At 42.8% G+C, this 27,454-nt stretch overlaps 3 protein-coding genes across 26 annotated transcripts in view; 1 reads left to right on the forward strand and 2 right to left on the reverse strand.

The window, feature by feature from the left end:
* The window catches only part of GRIP2 (glutamate receptor interacting protein 2), a 258,051-nt gene extending 255,614 nt beyond the window's left edge, over window positions 1–2,437 (forward strand). For 7 of the 9 annotated variants that reach the window (XM_074550576.1, XM_014268082.3, XM_074550575.1 and 4 more), the window contains exon 24: window positions 595–2,437. In XM_074550576.1, coding sequence (XP_074406677.1) covers window positions 595–792 — 198 coding nt within the window. In that variant the 3' untranslated portion in view covers window positions 793–2,437. The remainder of the gene's footprint in view (window positions 1–594) is intronic. The other 2 variants (XR_003380682.2, XM_026794372.2) reach the window with 1 other exon arrangement.
* CCDC174 (coiled-coil domain containing 174) overlaps window positions 1–27,454 on the reverse strand; it is a 336,009-nt gene that overhangs the window by 273,809 nt on the left and 34,746 nt on the right. The gene's annotated exons all lie outside the window — the stretch shown is intronic.
* Window positions 5,670–27,454, reverse strand: part of SLC6A6 (solute carrier family 6 member 6) — a 92,168-nt gene continuing 70,383 nt past the window's right edge. For all 16 annotated transcript variants that reach the window (XM_014268065.3, XM_074550588.1, XM_074550584.1 and 13 more), the window contains 9 exons: window positions 26,477–26,611; window positions 24,455–24,558; window positions 24,216–24,340; window positions 19,449–19,561; window positions 16,706–16,843; window positions 15,575–15,677; window positions 14,580–14,680; window positions 13,703–13,873; window positions 5,670–11,871 (listed from right to left, as the gene is read on the reverse strand). In XM_014268065.3, the coding sequence (XP_014123540.1) occupies window positions 11,731–11,871; window positions 13,703–13,873; window positions 14,580–14,680; window positions 15,575–15,677; window positions 16,706–16,843; window positions 19,449–19,561; window positions 24,216–24,340; window positions 24,455–24,558; window positions 26,477–26,611 (1,131 nt within the window). In that variant the 3' untranslated portion in view covers window positions 5,670–11,730. The remainder of the gene's footprint in view (window positions 11,872–13,702; window positions 13,874–14,579; window positions 14,681–15,574; window positions 15,678–16,705; window positions 16,844–19,448; window positions 19,562–24,215; window positions 24,341–24,454; window positions 24,559–26,476; window positions 26,612–27,454) is intronic.

Genomic DNA, 27,454 nt, shown 5'->3' on the forward strand with positions numbered 1-27,454 from the left:
TGAACCCTAGAGAGGGAATTTGCAGCTGCCTCCTGAGCCCGCATGAAATGTGTCCAGACTCTGTGAAATGAAGGATATAAATGGGGAGAGAGGAAGAAGAAATTGTTTGGTATAGTCTGGGTTTACCTCTGGCTGAGTTGGAAAATGGTTGCCAGAAGCCTCACGCTTTCATTTGTTTTCTATGTGCTGGATACTTGGCACCACAAATTTAAGGCCAGTAAAAGCCATTATAGCAAAAAAATAATGGAAAATGGCAACTTTTTTTCTACAGGCTTGAACAGGAGAAGTGGTTTTGAGCCCTGCAGTGTTTAATACTTGTAATATTTCCCCAGGCACTGAGGGTCAGGGTTCATTCCTGTCCAGACTTTTCCCCCCTTCCTCTATCAGTTACTGCATCGTTCCTCAGCTAAGCATGGCTGCTCATTCTGAAGGGGTGCTTCTGCTCTTCTCCATTGTGAACCTAGAATCAGGGACCCACAAGAGTTGTGTATTATTTTCCAGCTGGGGTTTAGCACTTATCTTGCATTTGCTAACTAACAAACATGATCTTTCTGTTGTTCCTTCCCCTGGCATGTCCTAAATCCATCCTGGCAGGTAAACCACGTCCGAACGAGAGACTTTGACTGCTGTCTGGCCGTTCCCTTGATTTCAGAGGCTGGAGATAAGCTGGACCTTGTGATTAGCCGGAACCCCTTGGCACTGGCTGCCAATGCTCCCTCGGAGGGGAACAGAGAGCTCCTGGCACAGGTGCCCCGCAGCGCCGAGGTCAAGGCGAGTGTCCAGACGCTCTGAGCAGCAGGAGCAGAGCAGATGATGCCTCTGCTGAGCTCTTGTGGTATTTGGGGTGTTTTTTCTGATTTTTTGCACTGGTATTTGTAAATGCTCTGTGTACCATAACCTGAAAGTGGGGAGGTGGGTCTCCAGTGAGCCTGTAGACCGCCAAATATTGCTGGGAAGGTCAGAGCTGGGTGTGCGTCTGGGGCTGTGGCAGCGATGGCAGCAGGACAAACTGCCAACAGAAGGAAGGAGCATCCACAGCCATCCCCCATGGCAGGGCTGTGCTTCTGCCATCGAGTGTTCAGGGTCCTGCCTCCGACATCCTCCTCACCCTGAAAGGCCTTGGCCATCCTACAAACACACATGGTGCTATTATGTTCTTTGTTTGCTCAGTTACTCACACACAGCAAGACTGAAATGCCTTTCCTTTTATGTTGTGCCCAGCTCCATCCTTTCAACACTCCTGGCAAATCAATTCCTGCAGCCCCTTGCACTCCCAGTGCAGGGCTGTGGGGAGAGCCAGTTAAAAGACACTTCAAAATGTGCTTGAGAGTGGCTAAATGCAATTCTTGTGCAAAAACTGGTATTTGCAGCTGTCTCCTGCCAGCCCTATCCACACTGTCCCCTAGGTCTGGCTCACCCCGTAGTAGGATTAGGCACCTTGTGTGGCTGATTCCCATGAGCAGTGTTGTTACCTGTGCTCAGTAGTGACTACAGAGTAGGGGCCATACCCAAGGCTGAAAGCCCTGAGGTACCTGCCTTGTTTGTCTGACCTTACAGAGATGTCTTGCTTGCAAACCTGTCCTGTGTCTGGAATTAAATAGCAGAATAGTGGAATTCCCAGGGCTGCCCCTGATGGTTTGGATCAATGAAACCTTGCTGTCTCCCCTGAGACAGAGGAATGACAAGCCCTTGGTTGGGTGGGGTTGTGTCCTGTGTCCCTGTGGGCTGGGTGGTGTGTGCCCCTTTGCCTGTTGCTGGCCTCTTGTAGCTCTGTGGTCGCTCCCCTCCTGCCCGAGAGCCCCGGCCCTGCATGGCAGAGGGCCTGTGGCAGAGGGGCTGTGATGTTTGCATTGCCTGCCCTGTTTCCCATATTAGCACTTTATGATGATGTCCCTGTCCTGGTGGCAGCGTGCAGCTTCTCTTTCCCTTTTGGCCTGGGCCATGGAGTCCAAGAGCTCCCTCCATCACACACACACCCCTGTTCCCTGCCTGCCCTTCCAGTTCCTCCATCCCCAGCTGCACCCAGGGGTGTGTGGAGGGAGCTGGGTGGGTGTACAGCTCGTGTGTGTCACTTTGCTGAGCCAGGACTTGTCCCTGCACTGTCTGTCCCCTCCAGCCCCTGGGACAGCACAAATCCAGGTGTTCCTTCCAGGCATGGCCCCACCCAGCTCTTTGTCGTTGTAGCCATTTTCTCTTTGAGTATGCAATATCCCATACCATTGCTGCCACAGCTAGATAATGTGCCATAATTGATACTGTGGAGCATTGACAGTGCGGCCGAAAGTGTTTTTATATGCAATATTCTGAGCAGTGGAAGCTCACTGGGGCTTCTCATAGGTTTTTAATGAAGACTTTTATTAAAGGCTTTAAAAAAAAAAAAAAGGAGGAAGAAGAAAAACTTGGTCCTTGTATCCCTTCCTATGCATTTTGAATGATATGAAGATGAAATGCATTACTTAAATGTGTATTTTTATCCATATATTAGAGTGTATTCCTTGTAAAGTATTTTTATATGCTAATTTTCTTATGTATCTATGAAAGCACAATATTTAAAAGTACAGCATTTCAAAGAATATTTTAGTCCTGTTTTGGACCTATTTGTAAATCTCTGTATTTAAATGGGATTGGAATGACTTTGACTTTTTTTAAAATTAAATAAAAGCAAATGAAATGCATTTATTTTGGTTTGTGTTGCTTGCTGCTGAAGGATGATAGTGAGGCAATGCTTTGCTTCCAGCCCCATTTTATCTTGCCAGGGGACATTTTGTCAGACACTTTGGAGGACAAGGGGGAGGCCATGCAGAGGGTTTTGCTGGGATGCCACTGTTTGTAGGGCTACCCGTGTTGTCCCTTCCCACTCACCATAAGCAGCAGAACTTGGGTTGTTCCCTTCCCTGTGCCCATGGAGATAATTTTGCTGTGGTTATTAACAGAAAGAGCTGGAGATGCTCATGCATGTGGTTCCAGCACTGCTTGCAGCTTTTCCACACGGGGAATCTTGGCTCAAAGCTGAGCTGCTCCGTGACAAAACACTGACGCAGCAAAGCACGTGGCAGCCGTGACGTGGCAGCGTTTGCAAAGCTGTGGTTAATCCCTGGGGATGGGTTAGAGAACTCCTGGAGAATGATGTGCTGGCAGGAGATGTCCCATCTGGTGCTCAGAACCCTGCAGCTCCAGCGGGGTGCCTTGGGGATCTGGATTTGGTAGCCAAATCACCCCACCTCTGAAACCAGACATCCCGAGGAATGACTGCCATGAACGCACAACACAGCTCTTGTGTCCTTGCATTGAGGATTTGTTCCCTCTGCTCCAGTGTGGGCAGCACAGGCTGGAATGTTCCCTGGGTAAGGCCATAGGGAGTCTGCTCACCAGCAGAGAGAGGCTGAGCTGGGTTTTACAACCCTTCATGGCCAAGTGGGTAATGCAGAATTTTCAGAGACTGAGCAGGGTCTCAGGGAATCATTGCCATCCCACTTAGACTGGGGAATCATTGCCACATAAACACCCCTTATCTGCCATCTCTGGCTGCTCTCTGGGGGTGAACACCTCAGAACAGGGCCCTGCACAGAGGCCTTGCCAAACCTGGAGCCATCTGAGGCACAGGGGATGCAGGAGGCTGGGTGAGCACCCATGGAATGAGAGCTTCAGGGCTCAGTGTGTGTCCAGGGGTTCCCTGTGTGTCCCAAGGAAAGGTTAGAGCAGAGCTGCTCCCTGGGAAGTGCCTCAGTGGGCAGCACATCCTCTGCTGATGTCACTTCTCATCCCATGGGCCTTGGCTGATGGGAGCAGCTGCAGCCCTGGGCAGGTGATGGCCGCCAGGGCAGGTCCTTCAGTGCCCTTGTGGCACTTAATGACTTTTTAAATTTCCTGTTTATTTATTTTATGTTAACCTGAGACACACTGCAGTTGCTGTCTGTGCTCTTTTGAGCCTGCTTAGCCCAAGCATTGCAAGCTGTGCTAGTCAGAGGACAAACCCCTGAAAAAGTCCTCAATCACATCCAGCAAAATAACCAACCAAGCCAAAAAACCCCAACTAAAGACAGCTGTGGGACTGATCCTCGGCATGGGGTGCTGGAGGCTCAGCAGTGATACTCAAATGTTTTATTTTCACAAGGAGGAGCCACCTACATGTTGGTTTTTTCTTTCCCTACATCAAATCAGGACTTCAGGAATGAACACTGGTTTCACCTCCATCTGTTTGACTGAAGCCAAAGGGATCAAGAGGTCAGCGAGCTTTTAAAAAACAGTCCCATTCACTAGAAATATAAATGTTGGGATGGGTTTTTTTCCTTTCTTTTTCTTCCTATTGGGCTTTTCTGACATATTTGAACTCTCACAGTAGTGCCATGCATGGGCTGGGCACTGGCTGGTGAGAAATGGCATTTTTTGGCATCATTTGGTTTTTTGATTTTGTTTCTTATATCTTTGATGTATATTGCTGTGGGTTTTTTTTTTGTCACCCCTTTTTCTTTTGCTACTTATTAACTTGTGTCCCATTAATTTTTGCACTTTTACCCTTCTGACTCTCTCCCCATCCCACTGAATGAGGGGGCGAATGAGTGGCTGTGTGTGGGGCTGTGCGTGGGCCTGGGCTGCCAACTAGGGTGAAACCATGGCAGATATGAAGTTAGATAAATTTCATATATATATATATATATATATATATATATGTATATATATAGTTAGACATATTTCATGTATATATAGTATTTTATAAGGGCAAAAAACCCCACACCAACAACCCCAAAATAAGTTTAAAGGAAAAACTGAGCTACTCAAAGACCAAAAAAAAACCCCACCAACAGCATAGGTGGTTTATAAAGGAAAGTTTTATTTTCAGTTATAAGGTGATTACAAACTCATCTAAAAAAGCAAAGATGACTTAAAAATATCCATATACATTTTATTTATCTAAAAAGCAAAACAGAAACTGCAAAATACAAACATTTACCATATACACAAAGGCTATGGGGTTTTAGGATTAAATTACACTCCAGGGTTTTTTTTCAAATACAAATATTCCGTTTTGGAACACACAAAAATGTTTTAAAATGTTTTAAAAATATTTTTAAGGTTTTTTTTCTTTAAAAAAAGTTCAGATGACATTTTCAAGGAGGCTATCATCGCCCTCGCCTCCTCGCTGCATGTGCTACTCATTATCACATTACTGTAGTCACAGTTGCTAGGAATTTAAATAATTAAAAAAACACCACTGTTTTTTAGCCAAACACATCAAACAAGATGGATCACCTCTTACAATGTGAATTCCCTGGCAACATTATCAGGTAACAATCACAACATTACACTGGAGAAAAATAACATCCTATTGAACAACGAGCACTTCAGAACAGTACTGGGATGCTGCAGTGCTGAGAGACCAGCGCTGGCTTCCAGGACAGGAGCAGGTCATGAACTGACTCAACTTGCCCCCTCAGGTTTTGTTTGTTTTATCAGCCTCTCAACATAATTTTGCCACTGTTTGGTTTTTTTTTAAAAATTTTTTTTCTTTATATATTGAAAAAAAATTTCAACTCTTTCTAACATCTCAGCTGCAGAAGCAGGTACATTTAGGAACAGTGCGTGTCCTGCTCACTGTGCTACAGGGCTGAAGCCTTCCCCCACAAATGCACACACACAGAGCACGTGCACAGCTCCTTAGCATCATTGAGTTTTTGCTTTTTTTTTTTTTTTAATTAGCTTTATTTTTCCCATTATTTCTTCTGATTTCTCAAGTCAGGCCACCTTTTCCCTGTGCTGCAAATGTAAAAGTGAGCAGCACCATTCTGCTGTGCACTGCAGAGCCACAGGGAACAAGCCTCAGCCTCCCAAACTTGCCTCTTTAAAATTATCTTCAATTTACTTTACTCCTGAACTCGTGGTAACTAAATTCTGACACTTCTACTGATTATTTCAAATGAGGACACAGCAGCAATACAAAAAGGCTGTGTCTGCCATTCAATTGCCCAACATTACCAGCAGGGTCAGGCTCTTTTCCAGGCACAAACCCTGCCACCAAGGTTTTCCATCTTTGATGGGCATGGGTGGGTGATTTGTTTTCCTAAAGTTTTCAGCCTGCAAAATTTTGAGCTTGTCCCTGTTTTCTGGTGAAATGGTGTCTCAAGCTATTTCTGCTCTTTTTTTAGGACATGGGTAAACTGAAATCACCAATTCCCAGTGACAACTGGAAAAAAAAACCACACATAGAATGTGACTTTTTCTGTTTATTTTTAATAGAAACAAACAAATTGAGATTTTTGTTTTTTCTGGAGAAGCACTGTCCATGTACACATTTCTTTTGGGCTGGCAGAAAAGAGCCACAATCTGGTGGAGGGTGTGGGGCTGGTTATATTCAGGCAGTTTTCCAGTGGATGCTGGTGCTGGTTATATTCAAGTCTCTCTTGAGCAATCTTTCCCATAGACTCAAATTGACTGCTAACACCATAAGAAATTTTTTGTGACTAAAATATGGAGCTCAGGGCACCTCTTTTGCACAAGTTCAAGGGTTTTTTAAATGTCAAGTGTCACCAAATCAACTAAATACTTTGTTTCTTAAGCCTATTTTTGATTATAAGAAATAAAACAAGCTACCAGGGTCTGACAGTTCCTGACCTTTGCTCATGCAAATATACAAATACACAACTACACGTCAATCCTAACCACAAGGCTTTGGATGCTGATTTTGGAGAAAACAAGTCCAGGGCAGCTGCCTGAACCCACACCACACCCAACCTCCCATGCCAGGAGCCATGTGGTGCCTACAAGGAGCCAGGAGAGCTTACAAATCAAACCTTAAGGCTTCTTTGGAGGGCCATGGTCCAGGATTTTGTTATGACTTTCCCTCTTCCACCACCCCCATTTAGGAAAGACCATTTGGACACCCTGGCAGGTTGGCTCTTTGCAGGCAAGTGGTGTCTAAACCTCCTCAATCCTCATCCTGAACAGCTTGGCAAGATTTACACACATGATTTGCAGCCTAGGAATAGAAGCAATGTCCCCACTGTGTGCGTGCATATGAGGGTGGAAGATTTCATCTACTAGTCTACTTAAACACAGATTTATTTTTATTCTTTTTACTGAAAGTGAGCAACTTCCATTGAATCTCCTTGGAAATGATGTCAGGGTCATCTTTCTTCCAAGTGTACTTGAGCTGCTTAACTAACTTGTCCACTGCATTCAATGCACAGCTTATTTAACATCTTATATACATCATGCCTCCACGAGTGATCCTGCAGGGACCACAAGACATGGAAGCTAATTATCAGTTATTCAAAAGTGTTCAAATCCTTCTCCCACAGCTGGAAGTTTGCCAGTGATGCAACAAGTGGGAGCTTTGAACCCAAAAGTGAAAGCACAACCTCAACAAAACAGAAAGTCTCCTTAAGCAAATAAAAACAGACCAGGAGGAGACTTGGAAAAGATCTATTGAATGGAGATGTCCATGTGTCTTCAGATCTATGTGAGTTATCTAACGCTGAGACAAAGAAGAGGAACCAGGAGGATCTGCAGCTGGGAAAGGAGGATGAGCACAGGAAAGAGCTGCAGGAGGTGCTGTCCTGGCGGCGGCAACAAAAGCTCTGCTGATGTTCTTGGGCTTCTCTTGGCATTACAGAATGTTTTTAAATATAGCAGCAGCTATATTTTTCCCCCCTTCTTTTTCTCATTTTCTCCTCTCCTCAAGAACAGCAGTGAAAATCAATTTTGCTGAGCTGTTTCAGCAGATCACACCTAACTCCCTCCACCCCACTGCTGCTGCTGCGGGGTGGCCACCAGCACTGCTCTAGATGGCAAATACAGCTGCCAGGCTTCTGTATTTTCATTTACAACACAAGAACAAATCCATTGTGGACCTACTATCTCAAACTTGAAAGAGGACTTTTCTAAGTGTGTGGAACTGTTTGGACCAGATGAAAAGGAAAGCTATAGATGAGAAGGAAAAATAGAATAATAACAACAACAACAATAAAAAACCAGTTCTATTTATGAAATCATACTGTTTAAACACTGAGATACAGACTACTGGTAAAGTCCCTTAGAATAGATACTCAGAGAGATCATCACTAGTGACAGGTGAACTGAAAAGGTTTGGAAAATTGAGAAAAATAAGAAATAGATCAGAAAAATCTCAAGGGGAAATGTTCCCCTTTGCATTTCTACTATCTCTTGATTTCAGTTCAGCTGGAAATAAATACTGCTGAAACTCTGCTGTTTTCAAGCCCAGAAGACCCCATGAATACAAAGGTACATGCAACATGAAAAGGTGTGCGTGTTGTCTTGGTTTATGCTGGCTTAAATCTCAGGGATCTGGTTCTAAAGATCTCATGCCAAAACTGCACTGTTTTCCCAGATCCAAACCAGTTCATCTATAACTAGTCATGATGCTTTAACACAGAGTTCCTCATTTACACAAAACAGGTAAAATACGTCATAAGAGTAACAAGTAAATATTGGAAAAAAATCAGTTGTCTTTGCAGTCAAAATAGGTAGAAAACACAAACATTTTTTTAAAAATTATGTTTTAATAAATTTGGCAGAGGATCATGTTGAAATGCAAATTAATCACCAAGAAAAGTTTAGAAATCTGATAAAATTGTTAGGTAAAAACCCCAAACTGTAAAAATGCAAATGTGCTCGCTGGAACTCAAACTCCAGATAAAACAAGAATTAAGTACATTTTTTTTTTTTTTTTTTTGTTGGGGAAGGGAGGAGGGGAGAGGGGAACTGTTTTCCAGAAGCAATGATTTCTTGTCTCTTGGTGAGTCCCAGCCCTCCCTTGCAGGGAGCACAGCAGGGCCAGGGAAGCTGACACAGAGAATCTTCAGTGAGGTTGTTGCATATGTGCGAGACCTTTCCCTTGGAACATGGAAGCGACTGATTTGAATGGCACAGTTTGTACTGAAATGGGGCTGGGTTCTGTTCTCTGCTGGTTGTATTTTGAAAGGTGTAGTATTATTCCTCTGGTTCTTCCCACTGAGGCACTCTCCACAACATGGGAGATGCCTGAACACCCAGCTGACTCGCTGGAGACATCGCTGATGTAGCCAAACCATTTTTTTCCCTAACTAAAGCTTGTCTCAGCTCTATAGCACAACACTAATGTGCAAACTATATAACCTCAAACACAGTTGTATGACAATGTAGATATATAAAAAAGAAATAAATCAAGCATCAGTGTTTCATCTGTACTCACAAAAAACATTAATTTAGACCCTCCCTAACCTTCTACTTCCTCTTCACCCATGTCTGTTTACTGCAGACACTGACTGTAACTCAAAAATGAGAGTCCAAGCTAAAGCCCACTAAGAGAGTGGTTTTGGTTACATTTCCTTGCCTTTGATTGTTAAAAAATAAAATTGCTGCATGCGTATTTCTGTATTTTGATGACACTCACTGGCACTCAGAATTCCTTCTGTAACCTTGGGTGGTTTCTGCTACCAGCCCAGCAGGTGTCATTTAGATGTTTGCCATCTCCAGCTGTGCAAAAGTTTCCTTCAGAACTCTCATAATACAGCAATGAGAAAAAAGAAAACACAATTCTACCATGGCTGGTTTTGTTGCTGCAACTCAGCTCTCTGTTGTAAAAGTATCTACAAATTCAAACTAGAAAGATTTGGAAGTTTGAATGCACCGATGTTTTTCTTTAAAAATTAATAATTAATAATTATTTTGGTCCATCTCTTAGTTTTAAATCTCCCTGTTTCTGTTACAGGGAAACCAACAAGTTAAGAAATGTTTGTGCTGCTGTGGCCAGTTAGCACATGGGACAAGAAAAAATGAAATAAAGCTACTGTGTAGGAATGTTAAGAACTGTTTATGTTCCTGTTTAAATAAGTGACAACCTCTGCCTTGACAGACTAAGCTTACAACAGAATAAGCAGATACAAACTCTGCTTTTATCAAGTATTTCTTCTAAATACCTCTGGAAAGACTACCTGTGGTATCAAAGAAAAAACCTCTCTCCCTCTAATACAATGCCCACGTGACAAGGCTGAGCTTTGCCAGAGAATCCGTTCCCAGCACAACCTGCTCAAGTTAAAAAAAAAAAAAAGAAAAAACCTCAAAAATAATAAAAAGGCTTTTGTCCTTGTTTTGGACAGTTTTCAGGACAGAAACATTCACCTGCATTACATGAACTGGAACCCCCATTCCTATACTCCTTGTAGGGGTTTCTCTTCACTTCCCAGTCTCACCTGGAATGGTGCCCAATTCCTTCTGACCAACACAAAATATTTCAGTGTTATGTGTTCCCTTTGCTTTAATTTAAATTCCAAAGAGCCCTGTCTCTTCAGCAGATAAAAATCATAAATATGTTTGCCACCCTCCAGCCCCCTTAAAAATAAAATAAAATAGAATAAAATAAAGTAAAATAAAATAAAATCATGGGTTAATCCAATGATGAGCAAGGAGAATGGGGCCTCCAGGTCCACTACTGCTATTTAGTAACATGGGACAAGGGACTCACTTAGTCCTTTTGTCTGTTCCTCCAACAGCAATGACCTCTCTCCCCCAAATAAATAAATAAAGCAAATCCTGGTTACTGGACTTGGAAAAGCATTTTTGAGATACATGGATGAAAAGCACCTGTTTGCTGTGTGATATTATTATCATCATTACTATTATTATTAACATGTCTGTTATCAATACCAGTTACACCAGGTGAGGGGTTTAGTTCCTCCTGTCAGGGATGATCTGGTTTGTGTTCACCTCTGGACGGTCAGAGTCCAGAAGTGATTCCTTTATTTTCCTGCCCAAACCAAAGTCCAAATGAGCAAGCAAACACCTTAAGAGCAGGTGCTGCTTTCCCCCCTTGGTTGCTCTGTGCTCATCCCTGCTGCCCTGGGGACAGGTTGCCCTCCCAGTTTGCAGAATTCAAGTTTACACCAGTGCCACCACACCAAAATACGGTTTGCTGGAAAACTCAGGAGCAGGTACCCAACCTCCCTGCTCACACACAAACAGCAGGCATTTCACTTATGTTAAAAAAAAATCTCAAAAATTTTAAAAACAACAACAACAAAAAACTGAACCATGCCAAATCCTGCAAACGCCTTCCCCAAGTTCTCTTCAGTTGGTGTGACAGGGTGCCAGTGCTGTCCCTGGGAGGTACAGCCACAATACTGTTCACATCCAGCTTCTCTGCATCCCTTGCAAACTCTCCACTCCAGCTGTTTGGTTATATCCTCACCCAGGGACTGCACTAAACAAAACTGTCCCCACTCCCTGAAGTGACCCTGACACCTGTCGTTTACCACAGTTGAACCAGAGGGTGGAAATACTACACCTTTGAAAATTCTCTTAAAACAGCATTGTTTAAAAAAATGTAACTCTCAACAGAGCTCCTTTTGTGTGTTCTGTAGATTACCCTGCTCCCAACCATACCAGCACCTAAAATTGCTTTCTGAGACTTGAATGTATTGCTGGCAAGACAATCAATTCAAGTGGTAAGGTGTATAATATTTAGAGATAAAGATATATATATTTAAAAAAACCCAATAATAGTAAATTCTTGTAATATGTCTAGTCTGATATGAAAGCTCTCCCTCTACAGAGAGACGTCTGCTGTGATTACCTTACAAAATATTAAAAAAAAAAAACACACACAAAAAATAACTTTCTCTGTGAGAAATAAAAATAAATCCTAGTGCAAATATAAAGCTCTGTAAACCTGGTCCTATGAGAATCTATGGTTAGTAAACGGCAGTTAAAGCAGGTTTATCCTCTCACAGAGAGAGCTCACATCATGGTTTCCACAATGATATGAGTTGGCTTGATCAATCCGCCATTCGAAGTTCCATTGGGGCAGAAGGGGGTGCCACTCTCCGTCTCCTTGGACCATCGATTCACCTCCTTGGGGGCAGCCACCGCCTTTATCCTCTGCAGGAGAGAAGGAGAGCATGAGTGAGAGGAGCACAAAACCTCTGTGGAAAGCACAGGTGAGAGGAGAAGGAGGCCTCTGAAGAAAGCAGAGGGGAGAGGAGCACAAAACCTCTGTAGAGAGCAGGAGGGAGATGAGTAGAAGGCCTCTGAGGAAAGCACAGGTGAGAGGAGCAGAAAACCTCCAAGAAAGCACAGGTGAGATGAGCAGAAAACCTCTGTGGAGAACAGAGGTGAGATGAGCACAAAATCTCTAAGGAAAGCTGAAGGGAGATGAGCAGGAGGCCTCTGAGGAAAGCAGAGGAGAGATGAACAGGAGGCCTCTGAGGAAAGCAGAGGAGAGATGAGCAGGAGGCCTCTGAGGAAAGCAGAGGAGAGATGAGCAGGAGGCCTCTGAGGAAAGCAGACCCCTTCTCAGAGCAGAAACCCTCTGAGGAGAGCAGACGGGAGATGAGCAGAAGGCCTCTGTGTCTCCACGTGCAGGACATTCCAAGGACAGGGATGGTGCTATGGGAGATGTGTGGCTCTGTAGGGATGTGGGGATCTGTGGAGCCTTCAGCTCCTGCTCAGCTGCAGAGCCTGACTCGAGGCAGGGAAGTCAGACAGGATCTTTACCCAGCTCCTGCACACTGGGCTTTCAGCGCTGTAAATGGTGTCCTCATCCCTCATTTAGAAACAGCTCTGCCTCTCAGCCCAGCCCTCACTGCCAAGTGGCAACTTCTGTCCTACATCTCAGTTCACAAAGGAAGAACTGAATGGCATCTGACCAGTGTTTACTCTCTTTCCTTTCCTAACATGGGCTTTGAGCAGTGTTTTGGCTACTTTTAGACTTGTCTCTTATGGTGACAATGGTGACAATGAAGGCAGGAAAATGAACACTTATGCCCTTGGCCACAGCTGAAAAAGGCCATTAACACTTGGACGAAAACAAATGCAAATGTTTGTGCTCTGGGATGTTTGGGTTTAGTATTTTTTTAATTCTATTCTATTTTTTCCTAACCCAAAGTGTCCCACTTTCTTCTCCAAGAATACCCTGAGCTGCATTTCAGAACAAACTTGTTAGACAAAAAGAAAACTAATCTGAAAACTTTGAAGAGAACTGCAAAGTTTCATGCTTGCACAGCCTCTAAAAACTTTACACTGCAAGAAAAAAAAAATTACAGGAGCCCAGACTGAACTGCAGAAGGCAGTATTTCCTGCAAATCCAAACCTGAGGGAATCTGCACTGAGTCTAAATCAGACATAAAGCTTTCCAAATACCAGGGCAATCTGGATCCAGTTTCTCAGTTTGAAATAAAATACACAAATTAAAAAAGCTAAAACATGAAGCCCTCTGTCAAGTGGTTTTGACTTTTATTTAGTCCCCCCCAGTGAAGACCATTCCTGAGAGCCACACAATCCACAGGTGTATCTGAATTTCCTTGAAATTCAATGAGTTCTCACACGACCAGGTTTGACTCAGGTCTCTCTCTTTATCTTGCTTTCCTAGCAATTTTCAGGATGGTGCTTCTGTGTCCCTGGGGACTGGAGAAGAGAAACCTGAGACTCAGATACACCCCAGTCTTTGAATGTTTGTCTGCACGTGGAGGTAATGATTTGCCAAGCTGGAAGCTGCACAAGTGGGACATGAGTAAAATCACTTGGTGTTTATCTGGGGACAGAAGGCTTTGTGTTTGTTCTCTTTCTACTGTTTGCCCAGAGGACAGGTGATCTTTAACAGCCTTATTTGCCTTACCTGGGCAAGGTGGCAGATTTCCAAGCATTACTTTGTAAAAAACACAACAAGTTAAAGCTCCCTTTCTCCTCTAGACAGACAATTGGTTGTTCTTACCTCAATGAGTGACCCATCTGACCGAATGATGCGGATGACCATCACCATAGGGATGCAGATCATGGAGGAAAGGGCAAGAACCCAGCCCAGGCCAATTGCCCAGTCTGGGTATGTGTAGACCTTGTTGTAGGTCAGTGGTTTATACTTGGCCAAAGAAAAGATAAAGCACCCCTGTGGATGAGAAAGGAAAACAAAGTGAGGCTCAATTAATGCTTAAAGCAGCAGGGCTGTGGTGCAACCACTGGCCCTGAGGCAGACAGGCAGTGAATGGCAGAGCCATGGTACTGATGGATACCATAAGTACTTTAAACCAATGGGGGAATTTTTCTTCCATTTCAATCATTGGAAGAGCATCTGCAACTGCTTATTGCATCTGCTGTGTGATGACAGAGTGCTATGAGATGGTGCTGAACAGCTGCAGTACACTGCCAATTCTTCAGGGCTCAACTATTTGCTGTACACTGCAAGATATTACCAGGATGTTCTTCCTACCCAATGAAGTACTTCAAGCCGAGGTCTGCCTCAGACTGCTAAAGTCTTTTTTATTGCAATGGCCTAGCAGTCGAATGTCTTAAAGTAGAGACTTCTCTTTGGAGAATTAGTTTTCTCTTCATGAATGTAGAATTTTGCCAATTCTAAGAAAAATCCACTTAAACGTAGCCAACTGCAATTCATGCAGGCACAGTAGAGACTAGAGAGCTGTCATGTCAGAAGCTGACATCTGAGAACATGATGTCTTTGAGAGGTATGTTCAAGCCTTCAGCTTCTCTTTGCAAATTGGCCTATGAATGCAACAGCCCTCCCTTGAAGAGAAGCAGCAAGAGGGGGCTTAGTACTGCCAAGTGCAAGACTTGAAAGAGCACAGGTCAGTACTCACCACGCAGAGAACTGGTGTGATCACAATCCAGCTCCACTTCATCCAGGGACCAGGTCTGTATCCAATCATATCCTCAATGGCATCATAAATATTATCAGCGCCTGGAAGAACCGAGCAAATGAAAGCTCTGTAAACACTCCAGGATTAAAGCTGCTCTCCCAGGCTCCCCAAGGGGTATTTAAAGGGAAGGTAAGAATGTCAGATCTATTCTTCAAATGCTTCCCACAGCTGTGAAGTCCAAGATGATTTTCTTGAAAAGCTCAAAGGTTGGGGGATCTCCCATCCCACTCTCCCCTCATTATTTGGCTGCAGGAGTGCAATGCTGATCTCTCCTGCCCCTATCTCCCCCTCTCCTCTCTCCAGACTCTCTGCACTTCCCAGAGGAATCACCATGGGAAACACCTGACAGCAAACAGTGCACCTGCTTCTACAGAAATCTGATTTTGTTTATTTTGCTTTTCTGAGGTGGTGGAATTCATGGAGAATCAGAGAAATAACCAGTCCTAGTCAGCACACATCTGATTATTGCCCAGACACAGCTCAGCCAGAGAGGCCACTGTCAGACCGCGGTGCTTGTCACTGCCAAAAGTAATGGGGCAGAATATACTTTCAGCTTTCTTTTTCTACTTTCTGTTTGGTTGGCCTGTCCCTGCAGACATTGCAGCTTTGAAAGGAAATTCTCTGAGAGACAAACAGAAATTTTCACGGCTGGCCACACTTTCAACTCTCACCTCTAAACGTAACACACAAAAACGCTTAATTGTGCCCTTATTAATTAGCAATGAAAGAATACTCATATTTTTTGTGGAAAAAACACTGGAGTTTGGATTCATCCCAGATGCAAATTTGTCTCCAAGGGGTCAGGGCAAATTTATATTAATGGCATGTGTCTGTTGCTGGGAAGAAGACTCTGGGGTAGCTGATGATTAAATATTTAGCTAGAAAAATTGTCAGTGACTCATCAAAAGTTATGAGATTAAAGGATTCTCACTTACCATAAACCCAGGCTACAGCAATACATTCAAAGAATGCAACCCACAAAAGGCATACACCACTAGCTGCATAGTAGTCAAAGAGTTGAAAAACATACATGCCACCCTGTAAAAGAGAGACACAGATGGTTAAGATCCAACAGGAAAAAACCCCAAGAATTCAGGCCCAGCCCCCAGTAACATCTACCAATATATCCCAATGACTCCTGTCCAACAAGAAGCAGCATCTAGCAAACAGGTAAGGTAAATATTTGGCGTTACCTTCCCCAGGGAATATGCATGTTTACTACAGGAATAACTCCAAACAAGACGATGATTAAACAAAATTAAGCCGCTTAATATAATCTACTGAGACACTTAAATCTTTCCTCCTTACAAGTATTTCAGGATGGGCATTTAAAGAAACAAATGCTTGCCTCCTAACATTAACACCTTAAAAAGACTAAAAATGAAGTCAGTTCATCAGGAGGGTCTTTATTTATTTATTGAGTGAAAGGGCTACTTTCATGAAAATAGTTCATTTTTTGTTTTATAACTCTGTTTATACTCTGCTGTTAGACTCTGCTCTTACAACACTGCACTTTCCCTTGAAAAACTGTGGGGCTTGGGCATCTTTGTTACAGGTGCTATTTTACCTCCCACAGTCATGCTCCTCCACTTGTTTTTAAAATCTGACTTGGATTTTATTTTGAAGATAAATATCACAACACTGGGGCATATCCCTGTCTTGTTTACACTAGAATAAACCAAGTGGAATTTAATTAATTCTAATCTGTGTAAGATAAAAATCTCTTTCCCTGCATGCCACTGGATGGGTTCTTAAAGTGCTCTGCTGAAGGTTTCCTCTATGTTTCATCATTTAGAACTAGATGTTAATACTCATAGTCATGCTGACTGGTACCTGAGATCAGATTGAATTTAATGAGGTTTCATGTTTCTGTTCCTGTGACTGAAAAGGGAAGGGACATGTAACTCCCATTCAAAATGCTTTCAGATCTAGGGATGAAAGATGCTCTGTCCATCTAAAAAGCACTTCTCCTCTGAGTCACTAATACTTTGCAGTCTCAGTCATAGCTAAAACTGGCCTGAAAATGGCTGAAGAAGAAGGCAATTTGCAGCACTGGTGCTACTTACCTCAGTCACCATAGTTAGTCCCAGAAGATAGCTAAGGAAACACACTATAGCGATGAAGATTTCCCGTCGGTAACCCTTCCTTAGGAAGGATGGGTGCAGATCAACTAATGACGTGATCTGTCCTTCAACTTCAACAAACTGCAGGGGGAAAACAACAGTGGAGAAATTACTTGAAGGTTACCATGCAGTTCATCCAGGCTCCTGCTTGAACAAACCCTCCCCAGCACTGTGCTCTGCACAGCTTTTGAAAAAGGAATAGAAACCATTCCTTTGTTACCCTGAGGTTGGAGCCTGGGGGTAGCTTTCAGGTTGGAACAAGTTTTCAGAATTTCTTTTCATTACCTAGAAGCCTTATGAGCTAAAAAGGGGCTCTGCAAATGCAAGCCACAAGGATGAAGGAGGCACTTATGTGCCTGATGACAGGAAGGCACTTATGTGGCTTTTATGCTGTCACTGTTCCAGATGAACACAGGATGTATGCTAGAGAAGAGGCAGAAGGAAAACACTCAAAAAAGTCCAAGCTAGGAGACTACCTCCCAGGCTTTTGCTGATGTACCAGGAAAACATTACAGATACCAGTTAGGTTAATTCCACAATTTGATATAAATCTGCTCTTGGGTTTGTTAGTGAAAATCCAGTCAAGGAAAAGCACACTGTGATGTGAAACAACACCTCTTCTTGACTGAACGTGTCCTTTGTGGAGCTGTGAGAGGAGTATCTCTGACTGAGGCTCTGGGTTCTTCTGCAGCAATAATGGAGCTGTTCATACAGTCCACATTCAGTGACCTGGCAAACTATTTGCACTTGTAAACCAAAAATGAAGGTCTGAATAAATGAGCTAAAAGTCTTTATCTCACTTCATGGTAACTGCATTTGAATAAAAGTTGAAAGTTAATTAAAAACCAGATCTTTTTGCACCTGGAGGAAAGCAACTACTGAACTTCCCCAAGTAAAATCATGGAAGGGATCTTTTGACTGATCTGTACTTTCAACCTGACAAGGTACAAAAGCACCAAGCTCACTGAAGACATGAGGATATGGATTGGAGGTATCCACCAAGGCTGCCTCTGTAGAAAAGATCTTCACTTTAAGTAGATACATCATATTAACTAATAACATGTCATGAGGAACCTAAGACAGAAGTTATTTCAGAAAAAGCTGCATTTTCCTACATGGGACCTCACTGCTCTTATAGCACCCAGAAATGCCCTATAACAACCCTACCCTATTTCCTGAAGTTCTATTTAGGAAACACAGACTGTTCTGCAAACAGATTTTGTCCTCCACCGAATTTTATTGCCTCCTGTCTTGCTACTTTGACTTCTGTAAAACTGGTTTTCTTTTTAAATGCAGCCCTTTCCTTTGAGCTGATTTGATCTGAAATTCTCTGGCATTCCAGAAACCTGCTTGACTGCACTCCAAAAAACCAGAGGGGTGGAGGAGAGAAATTAAGCGCTCCAATTAGTTTTAATCATTCTGCGCAGTGAGGAGCTTTTTAAAATTACTAGACAGCTTCCAATTTGCATAAGCATAGGGTTGCTGAACCACAGCATTGGCTACTTTCACATGTACTTAGGAGCAATTGAGAGTTGCTCAGTAGAGTTCAAAGATTAAGCCATAAAGAGCAATTTAGAGCAAATGAAATGAAAAAAAAAAGTCAGAGATTAAGTACACAACAACTGGGTAAAAATTCCATTTACAGAGCTCTCCTCATATGAGAGAGGAGAGAGCATTTAGGCTACAGAAATATTTCATCCATATATATATATATATATATATTTAATCTTAGTGACTTTACATTTGAATGCAGAAAATTTTGGCAATTTTGAATGTGTAATTAGTTACTTCATAATTCCTGGTCACCCATGTTTCCTTGTGAGTAGACTATCTAGAAATGATTTACAGGTTCCTTGGCAGTATTTAGTCCAACATTCCTACAAGTAACCACTGGGAAAAATAACCTAACTTCCTGACTGAACTTTCTGATTTTTTTCATGCTCACTAATTAATAGCAGCGTGTGCTATAAAATTAGTACAGCTGGAATCCGAGATGCTTTCTGGCCTGTCTGGAGGTACTGAATGCATGCTGCTGACGTGAAAGTCAGCAGGATCTCACATTGCTCAGCACCTCCAAGCCCAAGGCCACCAAAAAAGGCTGCAGCTTTGTCCTCTCACTGTTCTTGAAGCCACCCTGGATATACTGTACAAAACATTATGTGATTTTTTTGCACCTCATGCTGACTTTGCTTTTCTTTTTTGACACTTGGCAACCATCAAAACCCTTACTCCTAGTGGTTATTAATTGCTAGTTTTTAAATGATGGTGTATACACCCTGCAGGTGTTTGCAATGGCACAAAGGACTCTGCGGAGCAGACTACTGCAGTCCTTTATGTTTTAAAATGATTCAGCTTTTTTTCCAAAGTAAGAAAATACTGTGACCAAAATGGTGGTATTTTGTGGCTGGACAGGAGTGAAATAGTGAAATTTAGATTAGGGAGTACTGCCTTAGTGGGATAGACCCTACTAATCCTAGATGACAAAGATTTACTGAGCAACACAATATAATGAATCAACAGTTCTAGATTCATCAAGGGCAGCCCCTACACTAAAAAGCAACCCAGATGAATTCCTCTCAAGCAGCATTAGAGATTTTCTCTTGTTAATTCACGCCTGTAAAACCAGCTTTTCTCAGTGAGCAGTGCTGACACAGTAAGGCCCACATCCCTTATCCATTGTACTAACCTGGCTATCCAGTCCAAGCAACAGAAGCATAATAAAAAAAAGGATTGCCCAAAAGGTGGGCAGTGGCATCATGGACACAGCTTTTGGGTAGGCAATGAAGGCCAGGCCTGGACCTAGAGAAAGAGAAAATAGGGAGGGGGGAAGGGAAGGGAAGGGAAGAAAAGTAGTAAGTACCAGCTCTTTGGTAAAGGCAGCCACCCTCAAATTCAGGGATGCCTGGTTCCGTTCAGATAAATCCAAACGCAGCTGGGAGTACCAGAAATGAAAGAGTTTGGCTCTTTTATCTGAAATCGAAGCACGCATGACTACAGCAGAAACCAAGGGCAAACCCCCAAGGCCAGTGCTAACAGATCTCCAGTTTTAACATCTGTCTCAAACATGCCAATAATGGAGCTGTCCTACACCTGCCCTGCATGGACACAGGACAGACTTGGGGCCAGGGGACAAGGGGTGACCCAAGGGAATGGCAGAATCCCACTGCTAGCCCACATGGTCATGATGAAGATGATGATGATGAAACTCTTTTGCATGCAGGGAAGGGGACTCTGCTATAAACATTCCCTGAGATTTCCACTAATGCAACCACTGCCTCCCTCTGTATGCAACCTCCAAACCCTGCATGGCTTTTCTCAGCTGGGGTTTGCACTCCAAGGAGTTTGCTCCTTCTCTTCTGCAAACCCTCCCTGCTGCACTGAGTGGTCAGGCTACTCCTAATTTTATCAACTGAAATTTGAGAAAACTGCTGTTAGGAACTGCTGGGGTGTAAAATCACTCTGTGTAAAATTGCTTCCCCATGCTGTTACACCATCTGCCCCTATCCAGGTCAGCCTACATGGACCTGCCACGGTGACACTGAGCATGACCATCACCAGCCCCAAGTGCAGGATGGGCTGCAAGTGCAGGAGAGCAGCAGGGCTGGGGGCTGAGTGCCCAGGTTCTCTGCTCTGGAACCCAAAGTGCGGAGTGCTCCTCCCTAGGTGGGGTCTGGCCTGCCCTGTGAGCAGGTGTCACCTCATTTGTACCCACACATGGAGCACAGGTGCAGTGCTCCTCTCCAGAGGCACCCTCACCTGAAGCCAGGTGATATCAGCTGTCCCTTGTGAGAGCTTTTGTGGAGAGAGGAAGAGCCCTCCACCAGTGGGAGACAGGAATATTGGCAATTCTGCACTTATGGCAGGCTCTCAGAGGAGATGAAGAAATTTGGTGAGGCTGACAAAAAATTCTGAGGGCAGATTACAATTCAGAGTGAAACCAGGAATGCCTGGCTCATCTGCTTGTTTACTTTGAGGAGCCTTCAAAGTGCCAGTTTTCAAGTGGATTCATGCAATTTTCAATGGGAAAAGGAATTTTTTTTAAGGTGCTGCAGTGTGGGGCCAAAAAACATCTTATCTCTGGTCTGTACAGAAAAATCTCTAACACTGCTCTTCCTACCTCCCACTTTTCCTTTCCAACAGGAAAGATGGAAAAAGAAGCAAGAGAAAGAGGTAAAATGAGATGACTTTTTTTTTTCAAACTAAAGAAAGCTTTTAGTCACTGAAAATATTTGAACATAAATAAATACAAATTAGCCAACAATCAAACAACTAATTTTATTTTAATGAAACACAACTAAAATTTTATGCGACAGAGGATACCAAAAAATTGGTGAATGTCTCAAATTTTGGGGAGTTTTGCTTTTTTTCTCCTTAATTCAGTGGATACAGTAGATCCTCTCTGAGGGAGAGCTGCTAATAGATGGCATTTGCAGCTGATCTGTGCAATTGATGAGACAGATGTAAAACTGCTCTCCTCAAAATTTGCTGCAATTTGTATGCTTTGGCCAGTGAAACTGTTCTTGCACTGTGATACCAACTAATACCAAGTGCCCTGACCCCTGAGCTATATTTTGATTTTCTTTTGAAACTAAGTGTTGAAATATAAAAAGTCCATGTGAAAGAAAATGTTCCTGGCAAGCCCTCAACCGAAACATAAATAATCTAAAATTTGTATTTAATTTGAAACCCTGTTGTTTTGAAGAGTGTTTTGCAAAAGTGAAGCACTTGTGGCTGCTATTAAAAGCCAGTGAGCACTGCTATGATCCCAGCCCACGCACTGGCTGATTGCCATGGGCTGCTGTGGCATGGCTGGAGAGCTGCAGAGGCAGAGACCAGGCAGGCACCAGGAAACCCAAGGCACTTTGTCAGACAAGCTTAATCTGAATTTGTTTGCAAATGGAATTAAAAAAAAAAAAAAGAAAAAAAAAAGAAAAAAAGCAAATCTTGTGCTGGTGTAACAGTGCTACAAATTGCACGAAATTGCACGGGTGGTAAAGTATTTTTTCCAGCCAAACAGAGGCCACACAGATTAGACAGGACTAACTGTGGTTTTGTTGAGCCCCCACTGCTTTCCTCTCTATCTTTAAAAGAATTTCTAAAAAGAAAAAGAAGCTGTTTATTTAAAATCTGCCTTCACTCAGGAGTCAGAAGTCTGAGTTAACTGTTGAGTAAACCTGCAAAAGCCAGTGAAGGCCAGCAGTGACCAGCCCTGGCTGACAAGTGTGTCCCAGGCACATGGCACCTACACTGAATTTGGCACTGGGAAAAAATGTGGCCATAGGATTCTGCTGTCAGCAAATTTGCTGATGTTCCCGTGGATTTCAGGAGGGCAAACAAATGGTGTCATGGATAGGGCAGGAGGAATTTAACTCGCTGGGCAGAGATGGGGTCTCAGCCCTGCGGACAACATCTTCTGCCAAGAGCTGCAGCCAAGTGGCAGCACCTCTGCTTGCTTTTGCCTGACCCAGGGGAGCAGCTCTGACCTTGCACCGAAAGAAACCAAAAAAGGCAAGGCCAGAAAACAGAGGCTCAAGCACCTGCTGAATCCTCCTGCGCTGAGAAGCAGCAGAAAGGAAAACTTCTCCCAGAGCCCCATGCAGGTGCTGGGACACTCATCCCAGGGGGTCTTCAGTAGCTCTGCACTTACGTCTCTGAGAAAAGCAGCCAGAAAACACATGGGAGGTGGTTTGGATACTTTTGGATAATTTTAGTAGTGTTTACTGCCACGTAAAAATGACTTGGCCAAAGACCAGCAGTGATGGGCATCCATTGCATGGCGAGCCGGCTGCAATCTCTGGCCATCAGTGACATGGATTTAAATAAAGGAGTAGGCAACAAAATATGCAAAAAGAATCAAAAGCCGAGTTCAGAAACTAGTCTGTGCCCTTGCTGTCCCTATAATGAGTTATCAAACCCCTCCTTTTAAAAAATGCTTTTTGAGGTATTGGAAAAAGGCTATTTAAACACTAAGTGAATTAATTTGTGTTTAAAGATTACTTAACAATCCAGTGTTACTATAGAATTGTTTAATTCTAGAAATGTCAGGTGACAGAAATGTAGCTCTGCCTCTATCAGAGATATAATAATAAAAATTAGAATAAATATTGACTAGATAAAAACCTAATGTACAAATACTTAAAAATAGTACTCTTGGAATTGATCCACCTACATATAAATAAAAAATAGGCTATCTATGATTCATTTAATAGGATTATTCCCTTGCTTCCTGTTTCCAAACAAAGCAATCAACCTCCAATCCAAATAAGCATTATGGCCAAGATTGTTACTAATTGCACTTGCAAGAGCTATGCCAATTGCAGCCACCCAAGAATCCAGCGGTGCCATCAATGCCATTAGTTTTTCATTAGGTCTTGTGAAGTGAGACATTTTTCTTAAAGACCTAACTCCCAGAGCCATGTGATTAGAAGATATATTGACTTTTTCATTTTAACAGCATGTTTGCAGAGGAAAGCTTTCAAATTCTATGCAGGTGAATTAAATGTGCTCAAAAAATTAGAAAGAAATAGCAAAAGTGCACTCAGGTGACATTGTTATTACTAGAATCTGATTAGCTTTAAGCCTCATGGCTGTCAAGGCCTGATTCATTATTTTTCCACGGTAATTCCCAACTAATCTGTCTGTTCTATGTGAAAACACATGGTTACACCTGCCCTCATGGACTAGAAATGCACAGAGGAAAAATGTCATCTGTTTTGTTTGAGATACAGTCACAAGTTATGAGGATAGAGCTTCTACCTCTGCCTGTGCATAGGTGAATGTTAATGGGAAGGACACTTCTGGAATAAGGGAGGAATCTAAGTGTACATCAGATTTCAAAATGGACTTTGACAGTTCTGTCAACCTCACACTGAATCTACAGAGAACAAATGCAGGATTGCAACACCTAGAGTTCCTGCAGGTGAAATGGTCCACAAAACCCTGGAGATGGAGTTCTCCAACTTCTCTTGCCTTTCAGTGAGATTTGGGAATGTATGTGTGTGTGTCTCTTCAAAAGGCCAATGTACTGATCCTACTCTAGTGCTGTGAGCAAGCAACACTAAGCTATAAAGATACATAAACATGGACAATTTGAATTTGAAAGGAAATAAAGGTAGTCTGAAAAGAAGGATGGAATAAATTCTTGAATCAATGGCATTCTGGACTCTGGATAATGGTTTAGTTATCTTAGCTCTAATCTCAACTCAAATGGATTAGCACAATCTAGGAAATGTGTTTGCTTCCCTGTTAATCAAGACAGAGTAAACAGTACAACCCCAGCTAACCCTCACTGCTCTAGATTAAAGCCCAAATCAACAACGTGCTTATTTTTTCTGGCAATTATGGGAAACCTTGTTCTGTTTTATCGCTTAGATGTTAGCTGATTGGGTCTGCAGAACTTTGCTCACACGCTGGGCGGCAGTGCCCACCACCACTGCCACCAACACCATCGTACCTGACTCTGCCACATCAGCAATGTTCACCCCTTGCTCTTGTGCCATGAAGCCCAGGACGGAAAAAATTGCGAAGCCAGACACAAAACTGGTACCACTGTTCAGGCATCCCAGCAGCAAACAGTCCCTAAGTCACACATATGTCATGGAGCAAGTTAATTAAAAAAAAAATTAACCCATTGTCCCTACTTTATTTACATCATTTAGCTAAAACACTAAACCCCCTTAGATGGAAACTTGCCTATAGCAGTTGTATTTGTACTTGTTGTAGCTCCCCAGGGAAGTCATTGCTCCTAAGCAGATTGCATATGAGAAGAAGATTTGTGTCCCTGCATCTATCCAGACCTAAAGGGAAAGATAGAAATACTGTTATTACCAGCATTGTTGCATTGCAATAATCAACACAAACACACAGTTCAAACTAAGCAAAATCTACTAAATAATTGTTTCCATTGAGGGTGAGAGCTAAAGGACCAGGGAGACAGGGAAAGAGAACAACACATTCGCAAGTTTGGCTTTCACAAGGAAAAGAAAATTGTTAGCATCAGACCCCAGAAGAACACAACCTCTACAATAGTTCCTGTTTCCCCTCCCCAGAGAAGCTCAGTATTTCTAGTTTCTTAGTCATTCAGCTGATCCTTCCTGTTGGCACAACAATAAAAGTGTTCAGCGCAATAGGAAATGCAGAAGTATTTATAACATTGCTCATTTCTCTTGTAACTCATTTCAGTTAGAACCAGCCGACAGTCCTTAAACTGAGGATGTGAAAAGTTTGAGAAACAGGTTTGTGTATTTGTTGTGCTTATTTTTCTAGCTTTCTGGTTGTTTTTGTACCTGTTCAAATGCAAGATAAAAAGCCACAGGGGTGAGGGGAAAACAAGCAAAATACAATGCACTTTATAAGAGACATATCTGATCTTGGTCTCATGATTCTTTGTCCTGAGTACATTAAAAAAAACACATACAGAGTGAAATAACCATATACTATGAACTTCTTGGCTAGTAAATACATAGCAAGCTATCAAAACACATCCTCTGAATCCCATCTGTTCTTTTCTTTCTGCAAATTCAAGTCTGCTAACACCAGTGGAAACCACCAAGGAGTTTGAGGAAGTGTGAATGTAGCCTGAGGACCATTACCTCCTCCCTCCCACCATCACTTCCAGCACCTTGCTGAGAAGATTCAGGAGACTCCTGTCTCCTCAGGGAGATGCCTTTGCTAGACTGTGGGTGGGAGCCAGCCAGCTCACATGAACCTCCCCTACATTATCTGCTGACACTCTGGTTAGGGCTAAGAGTAGATCATAAACATGATAGGGTCCCATAAAAGAAGACTAAACCATAAAATATAATGTCTCCTGTGAAAAGGGTGTCTTGTAAAAGAGGACAAGACTAGACAAAGAACCAAATTTTCATGATGTTTCTTTCAATTACTTTTCCTACTTCACTCCTTTAGTGACCATTGGAGTTTTATTTTAACCTAATACTCATTAGAAAGCAGTAGCAAAGGCAGATGTTATTTCCTATCACCGTGACAAACATTTTACTATTTTCAAAGATCCCTTGTTTGCTTTTCTTTTTTTCATGGGGGAATATTGGACTTTTCATTTCTCACATGAACACTGCTGGCTGAAACAATTCTGATCTGCTCAAGTGTCCCATTCTTGCACTCCGTGAGCACAGACAGAATTTCTATCTATACAGAAAGAGTAAGCCTGGCTCCCACTAGCCTGGGCTAAGCAAGTAGTTCCTGTGCCTCAGAAAGCATTTTCTCCACCTTTGCATGGCTTTTCATTCTTCTGTAATTTCATTCAATTCTCTCCCAATCTCCTCCTCTTGAGCAGTGGGAGATAAGTGACACTGATACTCACAGTTGTTGCTTGTGGTTCCATCTGTGAAGCTCACGTGTCTTTCCTTTGAAACTAAAGACTATCCTCATTTAAAAAATGCATCTCCCTTACCTGACCAACAAGAAAGCTGAGATTGTATAACGGGACAGAGTCTACAGCCTCAGAGTCCTTTGACACAAAAAAAATACACACGCATACACACACAAACACACACATGGAAAGATGCATTAACACATTTAACAGTGACCTTCTCAAGCAGAGCTCTGGAAAATATAACCCAGCATTAAAGTTCATGCTATATTTGGACCTCTAAAGTCTGTGGAAAAAAAACTGATTGCCATTACATCACCATCACCCTCCACCATCCCCCTCTGCACAGGAAATCATCCTGCTCCCCACTCCTGGTTCTGTACCTGTGGGTCAGCTAACCGTGAGATATCAGGGTACAGATAAAACTTGATGCCTTCTGCAGCTCCAGGCAGGGTCACGCCACGGATGAGTAGAACAAGGAGCATGATGAATGGGAATGTGGCAGTGATGTACACCACCTGGAAATAAGAAAAGAAAAAAAAGGAACGTTTAGTCTGTGGCAGCCAAAGCTCCATAACCAAGAGAGGTCAAGCAATGGGAATTCAATGCCCCCTCATACCTAAAAAGGGTCTGACCTGAGTTTCTGTGTCTACTTTTAGTTTGGTGGTCTTTACTGCCTTAGGCCTGAAGGCATTGCATGAATCCCCCCAGAGGGCCCAGTTAATGTCACATCACTCAGACCTGATTTTATACAATTCATGACTTTTGTTCAAATTCTGCCTTTGTGTTTGTCCTCCTCACATGACAAGTGCACCTCTGCCAGGGAAGGGAAAAGGTTTACTTACTGAGGGCCCCTGAAACATTATTACCTCATTCTATATTGGAACTTTCAAACCTACAAATGACAAACTGTTTTGCAAGTTCTGCTGCTACCTCTGACCCTGCTGTGCAGCCCCACTGCTGCTCCTACAGTCAACCTCCCCAGGAACTGTGTTCAGAGGTGAAGGTCATTTTGTCCATGCTCCTGGTCTCCCTTCCTGTCTCCTTGAACACATCAAGCCCTTCAGGTTGGCATCAGCCTCCACAGTGGTAATTTCCAGTCCTATAACTTCATTCTTGCCCTTGCTGTCTATTCAGCAACATCATTACTGGAAACTAAGGCTCTATTCATCCAGTTTGAAAATATGTCTTCATTATCTTTAACCTCTATTCCCACTCTCTTTGAATAACAGCCTACTTCTTCTCTTCTTGTTATCTCCTCATTCATTTGATGAAAGAGCTCTTTGCTTTCATCTCCAGCACGAGGGTTAATTGAGCTTGCATTTGGACAGTTCTATCTTTAGACCCACACTTTTTGACCT

The sequence above is a fragment of the Zonotrichia albicollis genome, chromosome 12 (assembly GCF_047830755.1).
Source record: "Zonotrichia albicollis isolate bZonAlb1 chromosome 12, bZonAlb1.hap1, whole genome shotgun sequence".
NCBI classification, from domain to species: Eukaryota; Metazoa; Chordata; class Aves; order Passeriformes; family Passerellidae; genus Zonotrichia; species Zonotrichia albicollis.